We start from the raw sequence: 22,551 nt of genomic DNA, 5'->3' as shown, positions 1-22,551 counted from the left end.
TCTCTTGTTTATCTATGTTTCTAAACCCTTGTCTTTCTCCATCTTTGGCCTTCTGTTATGGACTGGACCTAGTAGTGTGTGTGTGTGTGTGTGTGCGTGCGTGCGTGCGTGCGTGTCCGTCTTTAAGGCCTTTACAGCCTATGACAGCAGCTTAGTTCTTGTGAATAAGAGCTCACTGTCATTTTATTTGGTCAAAATCTGGCTTTTGGTCAGTGATCGTCAACCAAAGCAAATGGGTAAAGATCAGGGTAATATTTCAGTTGAGGAGCTCTTCCTGCTTCAGTCAGTGTATTCAGAATCGTTTTGTCAGCAGTTTCTGCATTTGTGTCTTATAGTGGAGTCCATTTCTTCTCTGTTTTCCCATTTTTTCCCTTAAAACACTATTAATTAATTTCCTGGCTACTTCAGGGCAGCAAAACAAGCCGTAAACACAACAATGACATACTGTCACCTTACAAAGCTGATATGCGAACATGCTGGCAAACGGTTGCTTATTTACACATCACACACGGAGCAGCATTGGCATTCATTTGGAGTTGTGTTTGTGCCCAACCAAAAAAATTCGAGTTTGAAGACTCACTCTCCTTTTAGCTGTGTTTTGCTGCACACCAACTCCTGTGGGAAATATCTGGCTTCCCAGTAGCTAAATGCTCCACCATGTTCACCAGATCTTGTGTTTGGTGCTTGGCAGGTTGTGTACAATGTTTTTTAAGAGCTTTTTTTGATGAAATTTGCCTTATGCTGGAACTGGAATGAAGTTGATGAGTGTTGAGATGAAACGAGGCTGAAGAGATGATGATTACTTGTTGGTTCTTCACAAACAGCGACACCTTTCACAATGTACACAGTCACTGGATGATTAGTGCAGTCATGTGTGATGAGTGTAGCCAGTTTGATTAATGGAGGTGTGTACAATAGAGGGAAACGTGTCATTCTATCATTGGGAAAGCCAATGCAATATATATTTTTCACCAATCAGATGTGACCACTGCAACACCTTTGCCAAATCTGTAAGGCTGCACCTCTACTTATTTTTCAGGAGATAAGATCTGTTGTGTGTATAAGCTTTGTCAAACAACATACTGTAAATTACACCAGTTGCAGCATCTCATCTGTTGGCTTTCTATTTATATTGTGCAAAAACAACAATTTCCCCCGACTTTGCAGATGTCTTCCCGACACAGTGATTTGCATATCTTGTTCCCTTTAGATTAAATGTTACCTTACATCATGGAGTGTCACAACCTATCTGCAACACAGTCTGTTCAAGCATAATGGCTATAAGTATTCATCTGGTTTTCATTCAAATCAGAGCAGACAAGCAGCTATCGTCTGCACTCCAACACACTGAATAAACTCACTATATCTAATGTTGCTGCCTCACAGAATTTGCTTCACTGAAAATTTCTTCAACAATATTAAATGCTCCTGTGGTTCAAATGTGATAAAAATGTGCTGTGGAGGAACCCCTGTTGAACAAAAGGCATATCAAAAAGCTTACAGAGCAAATTTGAAAAATACAGTGCATTGAAACTGCCTGAGCAACCCTAACTAAAGCTAACATAATGGTTAATTTACAAAGAAGTACCAACCACAATATATAGTGGTTTGCACAATTAACCTTAGCAAATAGAATGAAAATGATCCCACAAGGGAGAATGAGTACTTTATTCTTTCAAATAATTTACAGTTCAACATTCACCTTGCATATATATTATTTGCACTATTTCACTTTGATTTATATATTTATTTTTCTAGTTTTTATATATATATATATATATATATATATATATATATATATATATATATATATATATATATATATATATATATATATATATATATATATATATAGTGTGTGTGTTTTTATTCTTTATTGTTATTGTTTTGGTTTGGAACAGGTGCACAATGCATTTCACTGTGCATTATACTATGTATAATTGTGTTTGTCATAATGTGATAAAGGTCTTGAATCTTGAATTTTGAATCTTGAAATGAATACATGTTTTCTTGCCAACAATTAGATTATAAAATTATTAGCACTCTAATTTCTGTGCAACTAATATTATTATGTAGCTAGCAGCTGGTTAGCTTAGCGTAGCATAAATACTGGAACCAGGGGTAAATGATAGCCTGCCTTGGTGAAAAGAGTAACAGAATTCACCTTGTGGAAAATAAATCTAATTTTCAAAATGCTTTGAATGATGTTCATTAAAAAAAGAAGTTGTTCTGATGCTCAGTCTCTTGTTTTCCGTTTTTCACCTCTTGTTTAATTTTTTCCACCATAACCAGAGATCTCAAGAAAAACTTAATCAGCTACAATGTCATGAATAGATTTTTTCTATTTTTATTTTATTGTTTGCCTTTCCATCCATTTGTCTCCCTATGTCTCTGCATCTATCTCCACCCTCTTTCACTCCATCTCTGCAGTGTTGGATGGTGGCCATCTTGCCCCCAGCGCTGTTGTTCAGTGACAAGGCTAATGGTTGCCCCTCCATCAAAGGCCACCAAGTCACTCTGCCATTGGTTGTCCACCAGAGCCTTTACTCCGATTGGCTGGCTGGCAGGGGTCTTGTAGCTTTGCTGTCCCCCCAGACCTTCCCCGCTGACCTGCGGTTCTGACCACCTCAACCACACACACAGCTATACTTGCAAGCTCAAGTATAGGCAAAGTATTAATTATGAGAGGGAACCCCATCATATATCATGAAACTACTGGTTTCACTGCTGTAATTTAATTAAAGCCATTTTACATCTGAACAGAATTAATTTTACTACCGTATGGAAAACGCAGACATTCAATATCTAGCATTAAAAAGCATAGATGACAAAGGCTTCCCATCACAAAGAAACGGTTGATATGGAGTATCAGAAAGAAGTCAAGAGACAAACACCCTTGAGTTGTAGTAGCTGCTTCTAATTAAGATTCATCTCATCTTCTCAGATCTACCAGAAGACGAGTTGCTCCCTAATCAAAATATTAACACCATCCAAAATATCTGCCTTGCTTTTGATTATACCAACTCCAAATCCATCCCCAAAAGCATTCAGTCCTCAAAGAACTATAATGGCAACAAATACCACCCAAAAAACTCTGGTTCTTCCCTCCCGCCTCCACCGTCTCCCTCTCTCTCGTTCTCTCCATTTTTAACGGCCCCCTTCGTTATTTTCTCCATCCATCAAAGGCAGCAGTAATTATTAATGAGAGCCTCCCTGTTCTCTCTGCATTATGCATGAGAGCCTTGCCTCTGAAAGCAGAGGGTAATGGGGGTGGACAGAAGAGGAGGGGCTGCGGGTCACACATGCGCACACACACATGCACACACTGCATCTTGGGGTCACTGACCTATGCCCACGAAACCAAAAATATTAATTAATTGCCACCACCCCCTACCTGCGAAATCTGAAAATATTAAAGTTAACACAAGTGAAAGCCAAAAACAGACAAAGTGGGAGGGTGCTGGGTAATCCGGAGTTTCAGAGGGAGTCTTTCAAGCAGACACAAACCTGCAAATGTACATGCATATATAGGCTTGTTGTGTGTAAACCCGCTGAGATTACTTGCAACTTTAATAAAAAATCTCTTTCAGTGTTTACACTTGCACACACAAAAAAATGGCTCCACTCAGTTTGTCCCTGCTGGCTGTTGGGGGATAAAAGCCTGCGATTTTTCCCACTTCCAACTTCACCATCCCTCCTTCCTTCTGCAATTTGCGCTAAGTCACTTTTCTTCACCGGCTCTTGCCTCACTGCCCGCTTACTTATTCCCTTCCACATTCCAATCCTTGCTCTCCTTGCCACGTGCGGATGGATGCTTGTGCGCTTGAAAGATGGCGAGAGACAGGGTCAGCTTGGACTAAGGATAGCCAGACTTGTGATTGTCAGTTGCAGGTAAAGAAAGAAATGACAAAGTAGGAAAGTAATTAGGAATGCTGGTTGCTATAAAAAGCTCGTAGGGAGGAAGAAGAGAAGGAAGAGACGGAGGTAGAAACTACAGGCCGGGAAGCGTAAGGGCATCGTACTGATGCTTGTTGCACTTTTCCAACTCCTCTACGGAGCTGGTAGCCTAACCGCAAACTTATTCTCCCTGATAACCATCTTTCATTCGCTAACAACTGTAAAAGCCGAGATTATCCCCAACCACCGCTTTATGTTCCGTCACTCCTTCCCCTCCGTCCCTCTCTGCCCCCTGCGTTTCAAAAGGCCAGCCGACACTTGGAATAGATGTAAAACAAGAAAAGATTGCAAATGAGGCAAAAAAAAAGGGAAAGAAAAAAATCATTTAATTACAGAGAAGAAAGAATAACAAACATTTCGGCAGTCAGGCTATTGTCAGTGTCTGCAATTAAGAAATGTCTCGGCATAATTGGTGACTTTTTGCATGCTTCCGAGCATGGAGGAAAAACATCTGAAGTGAATTCAGAATTATTGCACTTGGCAGCACATACCAATTAGACTGCAGCAGAGTGAACGCTAATGAACAATCTAATGCAGTTTCATTTTTTTCTTTTACCTTTTCATTCCTAACCCTATCTCCATCTCCATGCGCTGTCATGTAATGCCGTATATACTCAACTCATGTCTAGAGAGAGCTGGCGTTGATGATGTCGTCATTTTTGCTATTCTGCCAAATACTACATTACAAATAAACAAAGTATAATGTGTGATAACTGCAGTCTTTCCTCTGTGTGTGTGTGTGTGTGTGTGTGTGTGTGTGTGTGTGTGATAGTACTCGGGGTTGTGCTGTGCCCCGCGGTTCCGTTACGACTGTGTGCGTGCCAGCAGAGCTCTCTCCTCCTCTCCTCTCCCAGCTGCTATTTTTGCCCTGTTCTTATGTAAGCCGTTCCTGATGCGCTGGAGACAGAGGCAGAGTACGGCGTTGGGATGGTGAGAGCATCCCCAGCGGACACACACACATACACTCGCCTGCACGTGCGAACACATGCGCACACATACTCTATACGTGCATATACGTACATATGCAACGGCGAGAAAGTGATGCTCTGCTGGCTGCCGGATGGGGACACAACGCATACGGAGGAAATGTCGGCTCCGTGTGCGCCCCGGCAAAAGGGCTATGACTCCAACATGCACATCGTGGAGATTACTGCAGCAGCAATCGGCTGTTTTAAAGAGTTGTTCTATCAGTGCGGTGCTTAGCGGTGCTCTCTAACATGATCACTTCATGGTTCTGGGCATGTTGTCAGAGTACTGTGACTCTGGTCCTCAACTGTTTATTTTTAGCTGCATCTAAATCTAACAAGTGGAGTTTGCTCCATTGCTGTTCTCCAATCACTCTGGATAACGGCAGAAGTCCTCAAATTATATCCCCGTCTACTCTAGACAGCATTCAGGTCAGCAGTTTTCAGCAAGCGATGCAAACATATTTTGATCACAACCTCCTATTCCTCTCACAAGTAACACAGAGTGTTGGATTCAGATTTGCATATTATATAACAGCTTGAAAATGAAGTAAACAGACACACAATTCATCAAGCCCTGCTCCACATTCAATAACAATACAAATACTATGACTTCTGTAATTTTTTTCTTCTTCAGATGTGTGTCCAGAATGAAGTACAGACAGTTTTACTTCCCTGGAGGCAATATGTTTGTTTAAAAAAAAAAAAAAAAAAAAAAAGATAATTTATTTTTTCAAATGCTGCACATCTTATTTTCCAGCAAAAATCATTTAATACACTTCATCTGATTTTGTGTGCTGTCAAATCAAATACACAACCTGCCGTCAACTCAGACTTAACATACTGAAAATGCTTAGACCATGTGTGTCTTTCTACGCTTATGTGTGTGTGTCAGTCATTCTTTTTTCAAAACACTGAGGCTGAGGTCTCTCTCCAGCCATCAAAGCTCACGTTAGGATCTGTTTTTTGATTTTGGATGTTTGTTCTTTGGTCTATCTTTGTTGTCACCACTTCTTCTTCTCCCTCCATTTGTATTTTATTTCTCCAAGTCCAGTTCTTAAACTTGAGTCCATTCAATTCCATGCAAAGTTAACAAATGCACCAAAGCACACAAAAAAAGACATTATTTTATCTCACAAACACAGGAGGACTTCTAAAAAAAAAAAAAAGTAAGAATATGTATAAGTTCAACATAATCAAATAGACATGCAGAACTCAACCCCCATACTGTGCACACACGTGCCGCAATCTCCATAAATTAGGGCCGTCAGCATGTGCGAGGGTGTAATAACTGACACCTGGTAATGAGCACGGCGTCCTCAGCCAACCGCAGGAGAGAAACAGGGTTGGATTCGAAGTGTGGGGGTGGCAGAGGTCACAGGTCGGAGGTCAAGGTCACCTCCTGCGGGGTTTGGCCTTAGATGGCAGGGGCACCCCTAAAATTGAGGGATGTGATGACACGGGGACACGGGGGGGACCCCAGCAGGGAATTGGCGTGTGTCGCCGCCAGCTGGGGTGAAGATATAATACGTAGGAATATTCATGCTCATTTCAATTGTCAGAAAGTAACTGTCACCAGCGTGACTCAGGCAGAAGACAGCTTGATTTATGTCTACTTCATGATCTGACCCGAGCAATGGTAAATGTGTGGTATGTGATAAGCCAGTTGCCTGTTCTATATGATAACCTGCAAAAACAGCTTTATCACATAGACCGACAACATAGCACATCTTACACGCATGTTGCAAAATTCAGTTTTTACAATTAATAAATCAGCTGAAATGAATAAAAATGGCCACCGTTACTACTTTGTGAATTGCACTTACCTGTTTAATAGATGTGGAATCTACCTCTTTTCTACCGTGTGACTCCGCCAACATCTAACTACAAGGGTGAGTGTGCATGTACGTGCAGACGCTATCAAACGAGGACAACCGCGTCGGCCATTTTAGCTGTCCATTTGTGTTTTTGTGTCTATCGGCATACGCCTGCGATGCCTGTTCACTGACGCAGCATCAGCAGCCCACACCATGAATACTGCATGGCCTCAAAAAATAGAGAGGACAGAGGGAACGAGGGAAGAGGAAGTGAAGACGAGGGAAAGGGATGAGGAGGAAAACAATGAGGAGGGAGGTGGGGTGGGGGGAAGCCTCGGTTGTTAAGATGAAGGGCGGCTGAGGGGTGGGGGTGGGAGAAGAACGGAGGAAGAAAACGGGAGAGCTGAGGGAAGGCGGGGGGGAGGGGGGGTGAGGAGCAGGGAGGAGAGAGTGACTAAGAGATAAAAGAGGAGTGAGTGGATGCGAGTGTGTTTGTGTGATGAGCGGATGGCCTCGGGGAGCGGTCGACTCACTGTGCTGCTCTGCGGATGTACCGACGGGCTCCGGGCCGTTTGCTCACTCACTCGCCCCTCCGCTCAGCTCGCTGCAAAGAGGACAGGGGTGGGGGTGCAGGTGAAACGGGTGAGGCGGAGGGGGGGTGAGGAGGATGAAACAGGAGGAGAAGAGGGGGGAAAACGGGAAAGAATGTGCAAACGTGGATGGAGGGGAGAACTCAAGAGTAGAAGAGAACACAGACGAGAAAGGGGGGCAATAGCGGATGTGACTTTGTGTTTGAATAGGTTACAGAAGAATAGAGAGATGAATTGACAGGTTAGCTTTGGAAACAAGTGGCCAGAAAAGATGCTCCTGTCCTCCACAGGGAGTTAAGGGGAAAACAGAAAGTGAAACTGGGCCTACAGGCCTCTGCAACAAGGAAGTATCCAGTGAACAAACCAAAATGCCACTTGAGCAGTTGTGTGCAGCGTGTAAAGTATGCGTGTGTGTGTTACGCCTATTCACATGCTGTGCAGCTATAAGTGCGCATAATGAGCTCTTGTGCATACTTTCCAGTCAACAATATGCTTCTGTATGGAAATGTGTCTAAGTGATCTGCAGCGTGTGAAAGAACAGGAAGACGTGTTTGCATCTCAACAGTGATCGTTCTAAATCAAATCATGTTTTCACCCACCGCGATGAAACAGAACTACTGTTGCCCTGTGACATGCAGATGTCACTTCTGTCTGCTGAGAGTTTGCCTGTGCTTCGAGTGTTTCCATGCACTCGTGTGAAGCTATGTGACTGAAGAGTTGTCTTAACGTAGACATAAGAAACTTAGAATATGGGGAGCGTATTGAATGGGGGGGGGTTTATGCAACATCCCAAGGAAGCCAGCAGATTGAGACTAGTGTTGCTGAATATGGAAAAAGGGCACACAGCAAAGGCTGCTGGGAGTTTCTGATTGGCTGCTAATGTTGCTATCCAGGCTGGGATTGGTGGAGCTGACGCAGCCCGACATCACGTTGTCGGGACTAAACCCTTTTGAACTGAGGCAAAGCGGAGAGGCACAGATATCAAAACACATACACACACGCGTGCACACATATGTTCATGCACACACATGCAGATACACACAGACGTCTAATAAAAGGAAGCATTACATGCAGCTGAACATGCACCTGTGCATGGTTCGGCACATATGCCAACATAGAGTATATCTAAACCTGGGCTCTGCGTTGAAAGGTGTCAGGAGAAAACAGAATTCATAATGCTCCAGGGCTCGTCTCCATATATGATCTCTGGTGAATCTGTGCAGTTAAAAGGGAAAAGAGTGAACTTCCTTAATTTCTCCATTCTCTTTTAAGCCCAGCTCTAAGGTGGACAGAATAAATTGGAGCTTAAGCATGCGTGAAGGCACAGCCAGCGGGCCCCTTTCCACCACTCCACGCTACATTTGTCAAATCAGAGGAATTTCTGCTACACGTGAACCCGGAATCTTAGAAGAGAGAAACGGCAGAGATTCATATTTAAGTCACGCGCAGGGAGCAACACTTCTAAAAAAGAAAAAAAGATTGTACATTGGAGCTTGTGGTTATTTCGAAATATGTTGCCTGGTCTCAACTGTGACCAAAAAAACCAACAAAAAAAAACAACTACCGGAGTGCATAGACAATAAGCTGCATGCTATTAATAAAACATGAGATGAGACAAGGCGGTGAGTCAGGGGAAATGCATGACTACTCTTTTGGCCTCACTGCCTTTGCCCCGTGGCGTGTCGGCTCGACTTTGCCTGTGCCTTTGCCTGTAGTAAGACGTGTCTCTGCCCTCGGCTACGGTGAACGGGCGAAGAATCTCTTCTGATCAGGAGGATGTGGTTCTCCGATGAACCTCAATACTCCAGACTGTCTTCTTCCATTGCCTCCTCTGATAAACCTACTTCTGGTTGAAGTAAAATGTGAAATATGTGCAAAAAACAGCTGGTTAGTCGGCTTATGAATGTATTTATTTGGGTAAGTTGCGGTAGATGTACCAACATGGATGACATTTCCGTGTATCTAGGTCACACAATGTATGAGAGAGCAGTCATGGCAGATGCAAAAGGGACGACGGGACTGTCACGGACAACGTCATTGGGAGCGTGGCGTGTGCGTGCACAAGCGTGTTTTACGGCTGAAGGTCGGGCCTATGAATCTTTGATCCATCTCTTCCCAACTTGTCATGCCCCTCCCTACATTCAGCATGAGTGAGCCGAGTACCTCTTTGCCTGTCCTTTCTCCCTCACACATACATGCACACACACCCTCCCCGTGTCCTCCTGGTGCATTAATGTTCTTACATCACCTCCTCCAGTGAGCACAGAAAACAAGAGAGCGAAAGACTTGAAGAGATGGAGAGATGGCTTGTGGGGGATGGGGTTTTGTCGACGCTGTGTGTGTGTATGTGTGTGGGTGGCACATATGTGGCATAGTGTATAGAGTATGCAGCGTAGGAAATATGGATCACAAGCGAAGTATTTGAATTAATTAGGTGAAATTTTACACTGTCACAACAAAGTTTTGCTGTGATTGACAACCTCAGAATTGCTGTCGAGAGACTGAAAAGACCAAGTTTAGCATCATGATTGCATCAGTCTGCAGCACGTGTGTGAAGTGAATGACAAAAGGCTGGTTTAGATTGGTTAAAGTACATGTCATGCCCACGCTCGGGAAGAGTTTTTTTCTTAGCAGTCGGCGCTTGAACGTGCATCACACCGGTTGTGTCTCCATGGATGGCTGGATCTCAGACACATTAACACTGTCTGGCGTTGACTTACACCCATGAGACCTCCCCCCACCACAACACACACACACACACACACACACACACACACACACACACACACACACACACACACACACACACACACACACACACACACACACACACACACACACACACACACTCACAGGCACACGTCTGGGCATCATCCTTCTGCTCTAATACACCCTGTGCCCCTTGGGACGGGTCTTATTTGAGGGCGACGTTTGGGTTTGTGTGCATGAGCATATGTGTGCGTTGCTACCTTGTGTAGGATCGTGGTTCTCCCAAAAACACTTCAGCAGTTCCTCAAGGCTGATGTCTAGGGGGGAGAAGACCACCCTCACTACCTCAGTGTGGCCTGTCAGACCTAAAAGGAGATGCACAAATTTGTATTAACAAAATATAGTAATATGACATGCTCGTTCATGAAGTCTGCCTTACTAATTGAACCTTCATCCTCCTCATTATATTTGTCCCCCCAACATTTCATTGTAAATACTGGACATCAGCTGATTCATTCCAAAATCAAAGCAATGGTTTGTTGGACAAGCAGAGAACACGGACACACTGAGTGCATGTGCCACAGGTAGAAGGCATTCAGGTTAAATCCACATAGAGTTATGTTATTGCTCATGGCACAATGGGAGGAAAAGAGAGAGAGGTGGAGACAGACAGAGAGAGAAGGCTCAGTAGAGGTTGGAGCTTATGGTGGAGGCTGCCAAAAGCACATAGACACTCGTTCTTGTCTGCAACTGCCAGCACCCTGAAGCTTCAACAAGCTGCCTGCAGGCACTCTCAAACTGGGGGCTGCTTACCATCTCCCATAGAGATGCATCTGCACAGGCACACACATTGATATCATTGTGAACATATACCTTTTCTAAACCCAAATACAGAGGTGTTAGCTTGGGAGCAGAAACTGTGCATGCCTATCAAGTATAAATACACAAGCATTCCAACACTTACGGATGCAAAAGGTGCATTTCAGATGATAGGTGAAGGCTGTCAAATTCACACATTTGGTGTGAGGCCCAGTTTTTTTTCTAAATGACAGTCCACACTAGGGATCGCTTGATATGGGTTTTAGGCCTAATACTGGGGCCATTTATTAGTAGTCGAGAAAGGCCAATAACTGATCTTTGGAACTGATATACATTATATGTTATGTTTTAACAGCAAGTGATAGCAGAGAACATGTCATTCAAAAAAAAATGCACTTTGTTTTTAATAAGGGTGACTATAACTGAATATGTTAATAGAAAAAGAAGCGATAAAATTAGGACTCTCTCCTCTGTTTATGTGGGATTGACTGAGATTGATCAGTTTGTCTCCTGTAGTTACATCTGCTGTTCTTCTCTATTTTCTTAATCTTTCACTGTTCTGTCACTTTTACTGCTCAGTAAGTCCGGATCTTAAAGCATTTTTAATTACTGTTTTCCAGACTCTGTTTCAAGGTAATGTGTGGCTACCTTCTAACTTAGCTGCTAGCCATAGCCACTGTGAGAGCTAATTATTATAATAATGTATAGCAAACTTCCTGGTTTGTGGCAACACCTTGAGTTTCTTGTTCAGTTTTTGCAGTCTCTGCTTGAGAGACATTTCTGTGACCACAGATTGACTACAGACAGAGAAGTGGCTATGTCAGACCTGAAGTAGCACATTTAATCTATCAATAATCAGTCAATAAAAACACTAACATGGATAATCAGAAAAATGCCAAATGTCGGCCACCATAATCGGTCTATCCCTACTCCACATGCTCAAGGATCATCTCATGCCAAACAAACATGAAGGATTTCACTTGTTTCTTAAATCAACAATGGCACAATGTGTTGCTAGCAGTCTGTCACAAAAAGCTCACAACAAACAGTCAGTTTCTGCTGGAGATGTTCACCATTTGTTGTAATAAAATGGCAGCATATAAGCATATATTTTGCTTTATCAGTATGTCCATGTACGTGCAGAAACTCTCACAGTGTGGGCCTGTGTCCATTTTACAAAGACAACAGTGAGTTGGGCTGTAAGCTGGGTGTCAAGGTGCAGGGAGGTCAACAAGAACAGTAGAAAACAGAGAATTCAATTGGAGCAAAAGTAGCTGTGAAGACCTGTTGGCAAAAAAAAGGTGACAATGTGCTGTGGCTCTCCAGCGTGTCCCATATGAAGAGGGGTTAAAGGCTGAGAAGTGACGAAGAACAGCACCATTAAAGCTGCAAGAGAGTCTGCGTTTGGCTGAAGGACCCTTGAGTGAGGTGAACGGCCTTCTGGGTGATTACAGCCTCAAAAATCAACATGCCATCATGTTGCCCTTTTTTGGTTTAATTGTTCCCTGCGGTTGAAAACCTTTTCAAATACTTAAAAATGCCTTTAGTAACACACTCAGGAATGTTGCTTTTTAGGAAAGTAATAACCGTCAAATGAAGTTTACTCTTTCATGTTACAGGTTGCTAATGCATCTATGATGGTTGCATACATTGACTCCAAAACTACGCCACTGCTGAAGCATGCGCCCTCAAAAATGTAATTTCACGTTGGGATGGCCACAGAAACACCACATGGGGACTTCATGAATTGTGACTGGCTTGTGACATTTCTCTTACAAGTCTCTGATGCCAGCAGCGATCGATCAGGGAGAAAACAACACGAAGCACTGAAAAGGCCAATAACTTTTTATCCATTTCAATACCAAATACAAAGTCATTGTCACTTCAAACTTTCTGTTCATCGCTATGAGAATAACTGAATATGTAAAGTAGAAGTAGGAGTGATTAAATTAGGACGCTCTCCTCTGTTTATGTGGGATCGACTGAGATTGATCAGTTTGTCTCCTGTAGTTACATCTGCTGTTCTCTTCTATTTTCTTAATCTTTCACTCTTCCATAACTTTGATTGCCCACTAAGTCCCATATCTTAAAGCATTATTAATTATTGTTTTCCAGACTCTGTTTCAGGGTAATCTGTGGTTGCCTTTTAACTTAGCTGCTAGCCATTAGCATAGCCTTAGCCACTGCGACAGTAGCTAATTTCCTGTTTTGTGGCAACAAGTTATGTTTTTTGTTCAGTTTTTGCAGTCATTTCTGAGATCACAGAGTGACTACAGACAGAGAGAGGTGGTTGTATCAGACCTGACATAGCGCATTTAATTTATTGGTAATTGGCCAGTAAAACTACGGATGCCAATAATTGGAAGAAATGCCAATTATCAGCATATAATTGACCAGGCTGACAATGCATCTACCTCTATTTTCTACCAACGGCCTGCAACTTTGACAACAATACTTTCCCTAATTTTAACAATGGTTGATTTCCTAAAGTTTGGCAGAACAGAAAATACTGTTGTAAGTAATTTCTGAACAATCATATGGGTTTCTTTGAAGGACACACACAGGATCAGCAGCTGTTCTGTTGCTATAGTTTGATGATTTGATTTAACTTTGTGCAGCACAGTAGAGCTAAAGCACAAAAGGTTACACAGCATCACCTTTTGATTCTTTGCTGCGAACTCAATTGCAAAACAAACTGCTTTTTGAATTAGATTAAATATGCTGATAAATGATAGAATCATCTTCTCTTCACCCTCAGCTGTCTGTCCTCATAATATAAATCTGACTGCACCTCGACCTCTCCTGTTTCTGTCCGTCAGGTCATCCACCTATCCGCCTGTCCTTCTAGCCTTCCCTAGCTCTTTTGACAGTTCCATCAACCCCTACTTTTCTGCCTGTCTGTCTGTCCTGCCCTGGCTGTGTTGACAGCTCCTCGGTCTCATGCCGTCGCAGTGTTCTGCTCCGTCATGGCCACTGGAGCGACGCCTGCACTCTCTCAGCCGATGGACAGGTAACCATTCTTTCTCACACTTTTTTCACAAATTTTCTTTCCCCTCAAAAGTTTATTTTACCCGTTCCCTCACTTGCTGCAGTCTGTCTTTTTCTGTCATTTGTCTACCATCTCCATCTTCCTCCATAGCTGACCATCTTATTACTGGGGGAGCTGACAGAGAGAGAGGAACTGGGAGGCAGACGGATAGAAACGTAGAAATCCTGTGACGGGCTCTGCTCAGAAAATCTGCCAGTCAAGCCCAGAGCATCTTTCCCCTCCTCTCCATGTCCCCCATGCTGTGTCTGCACCTAGACTCCATCTCTGCCTGCAATAACGCACCACGAGAAATGGAGAAGCCCCAAACTAACAGCTTATGACTCCTAAAAGACAAAAGAAAGGACACACAGTGAGACACAACCCAGACGTCTTCATTTGAATTATGTATCAACTCCCTCAAGAAAATCTATTTGATTGTCAAGATGAGAAAAGCAGAAAGAGACAGTCAGAAACCCAAACAGGTTGTCGAATATTTTGGACGTCTTAGACGGCAAATACACAGAATTCCCACTTGCGTCTGCAGCAACACGTTCGCCGAATCATATTCTCAGGGAAAGAAGCCCATTCATGGCACCTCATACACAGTAACCTCTGTTGGCAAAAAACGCCGCAGTACAGCACAGTACAGAGCCCAATCCTTACAAGTAGGTCATGGGGGGGCGGGGACGGGGGTGCAGCCCATCTGGAGCAGTGCATTCTGAGTAGTTGACTGCAGATGAAGGGAAGGAGCGAGAGGATGAGAGAGCTGTACTTAAAACAACCTTTTCCAACTCTCTTTCTTTTTTGTTTAATAATAATTTCTGATCCTTTGCATTTTTTTGGTACCTTGAACCTTGACTGATCTCGCAGGGCAATGTCCTGCCAACCCACCTCCTGTCCCCACAGGCAGGTTAATGCAAATCAAAGTGTAGGAGGTGTAAATACGCACAGAAGTTGCAAAGTGCCGTACCTGTGCAGACCTCATGGTAGGTGGGGTTGGGTGTGAAGCCACCGGCGTAGCCAACCTGTGTGGAAAAGACTCCCGAAAGCCGCCAGAAAAGCCTCTCAGCTCCCCAGAAACAGCCCATTCCTGAACATACGCACAGCACACAAACACATGCACAATTAGGGCTTCTGTGCTGTGATACCATCCACTGTAAATACCAGCATTTCACCAAAATGTGTTACTAACCACAAACTGGTAATCGAGGATTCCATATTGGATTATTTCAGATATTTAAAAAAGTGTGATTGTGCAGTCTCACCAAACATGATGGTCTCCATGCCTTCTGGAAAAGGCTCCACTGTGGGTTTGCCATTGACTGCATGCTTGTCTGTGAAGGGAAACAGTGTGCAAATATGGCATCAGATAGAAACAGTAAAAATTGCAGCATGCGAGCAGAGAGGCCCATTAGCAGCTTCAAGTCGGCCTCGTAGGTCTTCGCAGGCTGACCCAGGCCAGTGGATCAGAGCCGCGGACTTCTGTGCAGGACGATATTTAAGGGATTACACAGCTTTGACCACCATTCTATCCCTGCTTTCATCTCCCTCAATACCCACAATTAAACACAATGAAGCAGTTATTTTCTGATCTCTGTCTCCCTCCACTTTCATACTGAATGTGAGTGTATTAAGTGTTCAGCTTGGCACCGCTGGGAGTCCACAAAGCAAAAGCGATGGCGACACTGTCAGGAGCATGTACAGCTTTACATGTAGGAGAGGGCCACGCAAATAGACCCGACGTTCCCTCTAATCTTTATTTTATCATGTTAAAAATACCCAGTAAGTAAAACAAACTGGAGTGCTGAGAGGTGACACTCTACTGCCAACTGTGCTGCGTGGAATTAGAGTGCTAAAAAGGAAGTAAGTGTGTGTGTGTGTGTGTGTGTGTGTGTGTGTGTGTGTGTGTGTGTGTGTGTGTGTGTGTGTGTGTGTGTGTGTGTGTGTGTGTGGCCCACAGATGTGTGAGGGGGATTAGGGTTTAAGAAGACTGAGGTGACTTAGCGTGCAAATCTCCGCTAAGCAAGGCTGGTTTGTACTGCAACCACTAATATTAGTCCACAGATAAACAGGCCATAGGGTACACTAAGAGCTTAGGCACATACCAATAATGGATGCTTGCGCTAAGTTCAATGTTCAATTACTATGGCTGCTCGGAGATGTTATGTGCGACACTGACCTGAATACAAACAATCTCTAATCTGATACAGGCATAATAGTTCATTTCCTAGATAGGCCTGGGATCATCTGTAACACCGACAAAAGGCGAAAGACCAACAGCTACCTGCAGTTTATTTCAGCCTTAAAGAGATTACTATAAAGCCAGAGAGTACAGAAGCACTCAAAAGGAACAGTTTTTGCCATGCTGGAACCTTCAAGATTAAGTGTTTTGAAGAATATAAGAGGCAAAAAAAAGCACCACAGTGCTAGAGCTGCTAGTGCCTGTCCTGGTGTGTAAGGGCAACTTTGTGATATTTGACCAAATTGTTTGGTTTTTCTGTGCAGTAACAGATTGCAGAAGCATAAAGGACTGAAATGTCACAGGGGCCTGGCTGCCCTCAGGCAAGTCTCTTCCTGCCCTCCTGTTGTGCCACAGTTCTGTCTTTTAGCAGCAGGTTGTTTGGCACTGCCAGGTCATGTTCTCAGACACAGTCAGCTGCAATCAAAGTGTATCTGTGTCAGTGGCTGTACTGGCTAAACAGTCCACGGGGTTGACTTAAGGTGGTGGGAGGACAGGAGAAAAATCTTCATCCTTCTCCTGCGAATTTTTCCATTGTCTCTATCCTCCGCTCACTCTCACCCTCTTAGAGAGTCCTCCGTTGCTGGCCAATGCGATAAAAAGTACTGAAGTTGCCAAATGACTGTGAGAGCGAAAATGAGAGCGCGAGAGGGAGACAAGTGTGCGATAGAGGAGGAGGAGAGATCAGCCTGCCAAAACAATAAAAGGAGTAAATAGCCAGTGAGAAGCAACAGATGAGGGTAGTAGAGAGGCAGTGAAGGATTCTTCTGGCTTTCAGACCACCATGCCTTTGGGCGCTTTATAAAAAAAGACCAAGCACTTCATCCAAGAGAGAACACAGAGAAAACAAACAAGCGCAAAAAAAAAAAATAAACAAACAGAAAAGAGAGAGGTAAAAGCGAAGTTAGCCAAGAACATGCCGACACAGCGCTGTCCAGAGAAGCCAACTCCGAGCCAAACCTCCCCACCCTCCCGTCTCTCCATCTTCACTTCACACTCTCTTCTTCCTCGCACCACCTTCCCATCATCCCTCACTCTCTCCTCGCAAGCACGTGCGCGACTGGACGCCTGCACGCACGCAAAGCACGCAATCAGCCACACAATTGCTCGCACACCAACCTCTGCAGTGGGTATTTCTCCCATGGAGCATCTGGCAGAGGTCCAGACGGTGCCAGGCTGGCTCCTTTCACTGTGCCTAGTGCGGCATTCCCCCCTGCCAGACCAGCGCCCACACCCCATTCTGCCAGAATTACCCCATCTAACACACACACAGGCACTGAGGAAGAACTGGCTGAATACCCTCACTACGCCGCCTCACTACGCCAGCAAAAGAAAGAATAGAGGAACGACAAAAAACAAGCAGGGAGGGTGACTGACTGAGCTTACAAAAGAAGAAAACAGGCTGAATATGGGGGAAGGATTCATGAAAAGGATTTTTTTTTTTCCAACTTGGATGAGATATGGGCGTAATTTCTTTTGTGTGCCTTTGTTTTCAAGGATATCTGAAAAGCACAGTGCATGCTATACAGTACAGCGGGAGTGAAGCGGAATACTTTGGTCACCTTTTGTTGCTTTTAGCATGGCGGCTGTAGGCGGCTGGACCAGAACCAAAACATCGGACCCGACACCCTACCACTCTGCTTGAATCAAGGTTGCCACCAGTCAAGGGCACAACAATCTATCTGTTGCTTAGCGGATAATAGCGTCCAGTTTGACTTGGTTCGGCGGGTATTTACTCTTTGCTAGCCTCTGGTTCAAAACGTGGCTCCGTGTTTCTCACCCGTAAAACTGGAGTCCGAGCGCTGCTGCCTCCTCACATAGAGACACGGGAGAGGTACTGTCCCTGGATGCCAAAACTGGTGATGGAAGGTCGATTTCCAGGCTGCTCTGTTTATTTCCTTCCAAAAAAATCCATTCTCTCTCTTTCCCTCTCTCTTCCCCTTCCCTCCCTCTTGCTATTCGTCTTTCTAGCTTCACACAGGTTGGCAGGGAGTCAGGCACGAGTCGTCGGAGGAGGCTGATGCTTTATACTGGTGCCAACTACCCTCTGCTGTATGGGAGGATGGGTAGGGGGCGAGAAGGAGTGGGGCAACGCAGGGGAGGGGAGGAAAGAGGCAAGACTGGTGGGAGGTGGTCCATTTTTAAGAACAGTAAGAGGTAAGTAATGAAAACGATGCTGCTTTGGCCTTTAAACAATCAATCTGAGTGCATTTAAAGCTGCCGCTGTTCAGGGTAGGAAAACTGTCCAGACTGTAAAGAGCACAACTTTCAAGCCAGTCCTGTATTCCATACATACTGTATCCTAGCAACGGAAACAGTTGCTATGGAGAGGACTACCTACTATAGCATCAGCTCCACTATCTGCTTCCAGCAAGATGGAGGCACATCCTGTTGGGGCCTGCTGGCAAATCTATCTGAAAAGTTGATTTGATGGTAAAAGAAGGCGACAGCATCCACCTGGCTGAGCGTAATGCGTCTTCTTTTTAAATGCATGGTAAAGGGGAAATGTATATAATGAAAAACGAACCTACACACTCCCTCTGCAGATATACAAGAGCAAAACCATCCATTTTAAACACAGCCTATGTCACAGGGGATTAGAGTCTATTCCAGTGGACAAGATGCATGGCAAGTTATTCAGGGTCTCCAGTTCACTTAACTGACTGCGGCATGAAAACCAGATCACCTTGAGAAAACCTCACATGGCCACTGGGAGAACGAGCAAACTCCATATTTCAGGTTACTGAGGTACCAATCGTAATCAGCAAGCAACAGCACTGCCCATGAGCAAAATCTCTCTCATTTATTTATCTCATGTTTGTGTAGCTAATTTGCACGCTTTCTCACTCGCTTACATACTTTTTCCTTTTCTCCTCTAAGCTCCCTTCAAAGCCAAAAAAGACAAGGGCATCAGGAGAAAGCAGAGAAACAACAGGGAAATAACGGCAGAAATATATCTTCGCTATGAACCTGCTTTCTAAGAGTTATAGTGGAACATGTAACAGAGATTGATTTTGGTCAGCTGACCTCCCCCATCCTGTTTCGAAGAAATATTGGCAGTCTATCCTGCACTGACTCAAAATAATAGCTACTGTGCCCCTACCATGTAGCAATCTGCCACTGGATCATTCTCGCCAAGGTCATAGAGTACATTATACAGACTGGAGCGAAGGGAGGGAATGCAGGACAACAGGACGCCTAAACAAGGAACAAGGAGCTTCTTTAAAGAGGCTTGAGGGCGAGAAGCAACTTTCAAATGTTGTGATCTTCATTGTAGAGAGGGGACAAGTGTGCACAGACTCACACACACAAGGCTGGGACTGCACACGGCATATGTGGAGACTGTTCTTGCAGTCCTTAAATTACTCATGCTTGCTGGCCCACACCGACCAACACAGAAGCATGCTATTGCAACACACACACACACACACACACACACGAGAACAACCCCGTCCTCATCTAAACTGCCCCCCCATTGTGAAAGGGGAGGAACAGATTTCTGCCATGCGGTGTCTCCGAGCTGCTTCGACAGACGGAGAAGGAACTTACGACGGGGCGGAGCCTTCATGCGCATAATGCCCAGATGGGCCCCTGGATGCTGCGGCACCACTTCCTCCTATGCACTCACACCCAGCTCCCACAATGCACTTTGAGGATGCTACTGTCTGAGGTGGTGATGAGTGGGAGCACCAGGTTCATATGTTTCTCCCACCCGCCTTCCTGTCCCAATACAGTTGAATGTAAAATGTGAATGAAAGGTTACGACAGACTGGGATGGAATTGAGACTCGGTGCTACATTGCGAGAATGAATGAAATTGAAAACAGTTGTGCAAAAGTAGTAAAATGTGTTCAAGTTTGTGTATGGAAACAGGCTAAAACTGAAGGAAAAGGAACTGAAACATATTTCTCGAGTGCCAGAATGTCTTTGAGCTGACTGAATCATCACATATTTGTAATATTTGCAATACATCCCAATAGGCCTTTGCTGCCACAACAGATTTTGGTTTTATTGCTGTTCAAAGACTTACAGGTTAAACAGTATTACAGTAACCCTGGGCCTACTTGTATTAAAAGGTTAACCATGCTAGATATGCATGTTTGAATGGCTGCCTGTATACAAAAATCCATACAATCTACAAATGGCAGCAAAATATATTACAAATTTACACTAAAACTGTGATTTTTCATCCGCATCATTGTATTGTTGATAAATGGAGAATACACAGTCTGTGTGTACGACATCAAGGTGGCAACATCTAGTGTATATGACGTAAAGGAATGTTAAATCAAAACTGCAGCAGAGATACATATCAGAGGGAGAATCAGCCACGGATGATGACGTTTGCACCTCACAAATCTGATGCCCCAACAACTGTGGTAAGGGCTGAAGTTATGCTTTGCAACTACAGCACAACAAAATCTGCTGATGGTTGATCACCTGACCATCCTCACACGTAGGATTCTTTTTTAGAATCTTTGTGATTTTATGTACATGTCCCCAACCAATTTATACAGGGGATAATCTATCTAACTGATGTATAAGATGGCACGTATGGCGATATGAGGTTCTTACGGACAAACCTCAAAGACACAAATCACTGTTGTAATGGGAGCAAGCTGTGTGAATCACAAATGTCTATGTGACACAACACTATTAAATTTCGTCATATTTTCTGACAGAAAGACAGAATGGATTCACTTTAAGCTCAACTAAATGCTGCTGGATTTCTCTCGAAGCCCAGTGTTGTGCAATATCTGTTGCCTTGACTGACTTTTGTACATAAATACCTGCACCTTAACCGACAAATCCTGCAGTTATCATTTTATTCACTGCGCAATCACGTATTTGTTTTGCTATCTCTCGGCCTTGGCATGGGTGGACTGATCTCTGCACCAAACTTTGCCAGTCGCACCAAAATGAAGTGGATCTTGTTGCTGCTTGCGTTTTCGACACTATGAAAACATTAGAAAAGTTCCAAGTTGATGCTTGCGGAAGGGTGTTCACACTTCTTGGTAACAGTGACAGAATAACAAAGAACTTGCTTTTTGTTTAAATTAGATTTTGTTGAGGGAACTTGATGCTGCACAGAACCTAAAGTTAGGCCTAAAAATGAGCAAATGTTGTAATAAAACCAACTTGCACATTAGATGCATCTGTTATTTGAATCCTTCCGTATCACCTCATTTAAAGAACTGCTTCCTCATAAGCTGTTTCATAACTCAATACAAAGTTCACACAGCAGTATGTACATAATATACAGACTTTGTACATAATATACAGGCTTATATAGATTTATAGACTTAATCTCATTCCATTTCTTGTATTTCTGCAAAATGACACCTTTTTCTGTCATTATTTTTACATGAGTTGTTGACTTCACTCCCTTTACCTCATGTGACTCCAACATGGACAGTTACGCAGGTGTCAGCTCCACCTTTTCTTTTTTTTTCTTTATAAACTTGTCACCGCGGTTGTATTTACCTGCCACGACCATTTTCTCCTCTCGTCCCTTCATAGCTCGATCTCTGCTCGGCAGTTCGGTCTTTGCTGACATTGTATCAGCGGCAGCGAGCGACACAATGAACCACAAGCAGCCAAACGGTGCGTAAACGTGTTTGAGTGAACAACTGCGGCCGAGTCTTCCGGGATGCCTCCATGTAAAGAGCGCGCCGTTACGCAGGAGGAGGGGGGACGGACCGAGGGAAGAAAGGGGAAGGGAAGGAGGGGAGGAAAAGGGAGGAGAGACGGCGGCGAAAAACGCCATCAGTATGAATATTCATCGTGCGTGGGCAAAGCCGTGCACTGCATATTAACTAGTCAAGGGGTTAATATGACTTTGGCACAAAAGCCTGCAGAGCGCCGTGTGCGGGAACGAAATTAAATTTAAATAAATATCCACGGCGTTCAGCATGCAAATGAGCCGCTCGCCAATTATCGAGCTCTCATTCGGTGGGAGGCGCTTCTGGTGCACCAGGTTGGCATGTTGGACATATAGATGGTTAGGTTTATCCCCTTTATGTGGTTCGTTCCTGCATCAAGGAATGCGTGTTTGGGGTTAATGTGGATGAAGAGTCCACAGGTAATATCCGACAAAACGGTTTTTAGCCTCGATTCATGCGTAATTAAACTGCAAACAGTGGTCATATTCCCTCAGACAACCCAACTACATCCTTCCTTACTCCACACTATTGAGCGTCTTCCTCATTTTTGCTCTTTAAACCTGATAACTGTACTTTTCTTGACATAATTGCATGTTACAGTATGGCATCTGTATGGAAAAGTGACATAAAACAGCATTTAAGGCATATATTCTCAGGAGATATGAGGTTCAGATGTGCAGAATGCTGCAAACTCCAGGTAAAAGTCTTCCTGCAGGTCATATCAGTCATCTGACAACACTGAATGCTGAAGTCTTGGATCAAAAG

The 22,551-nt window shown here is 44.0% G+C and overlaps 1 protein-coding gene across 3 annotated transcripts in view; it reads right to left on the bottom strand.

Moving 5' to 3' along the window:
* The window catches only part of msrab (methionine sulfoxide reductase Ab), a 37,392-nt gene extending 15,487 nt beyond the window's left edge, over positions 1-21,905 (bottom strand). For 2 of the 3 annotated variants that reach the window (XM_055006249.1, XM_023277453.3), the window contains exons 1-4: positions 21,608-21,905; positions 15,151-15,219; positions 14,856-14,975; positions 10,299-10,403 (exon numbers count right to left, since the gene is read on the bottom strand). In XM_055006249.1, coding sequence (XP_054862224.1) covers positions 10,299-10,403; positions 14,856-14,975; positions 15,151-15,219; positions 21,608-21,890 — 577 coding nt within the window. In that variant the 5' untranslated portion in view covers positions 21,891-21,905. Of the gene's footprint in view, positions 1-10,298; positions 10,404-14,855; positions 14,976-15,150; positions 15,220-17,904; positions 18,085-21,607 lie in introns of those variants that run through there. The other variant, XM_055006248.1, reaches the window with a different exon arrangement.
* Between the last annotated feature and the right edge of the window lie 646 nt (positions 21,906-22,551).

The sequence above is a fragment of the Amphiprion ocellaris genome, chromosome 20 (assembly GCF_022539595.1).
Source record: "Amphiprion ocellaris isolate individual 3 ecotype Okinawa chromosome 20, ASM2253959v1, whole genome shotgun sequence".
NCBI classification, from domain to species: domain Eukaryota; kingdom Metazoa; phylum Chordata; class Actinopteri; family Pomacentridae; genus Amphiprion; species Amphiprion ocellaris.
This window is presented reverse-complemented; position numbering and strand designations above follow the sequence as displayed.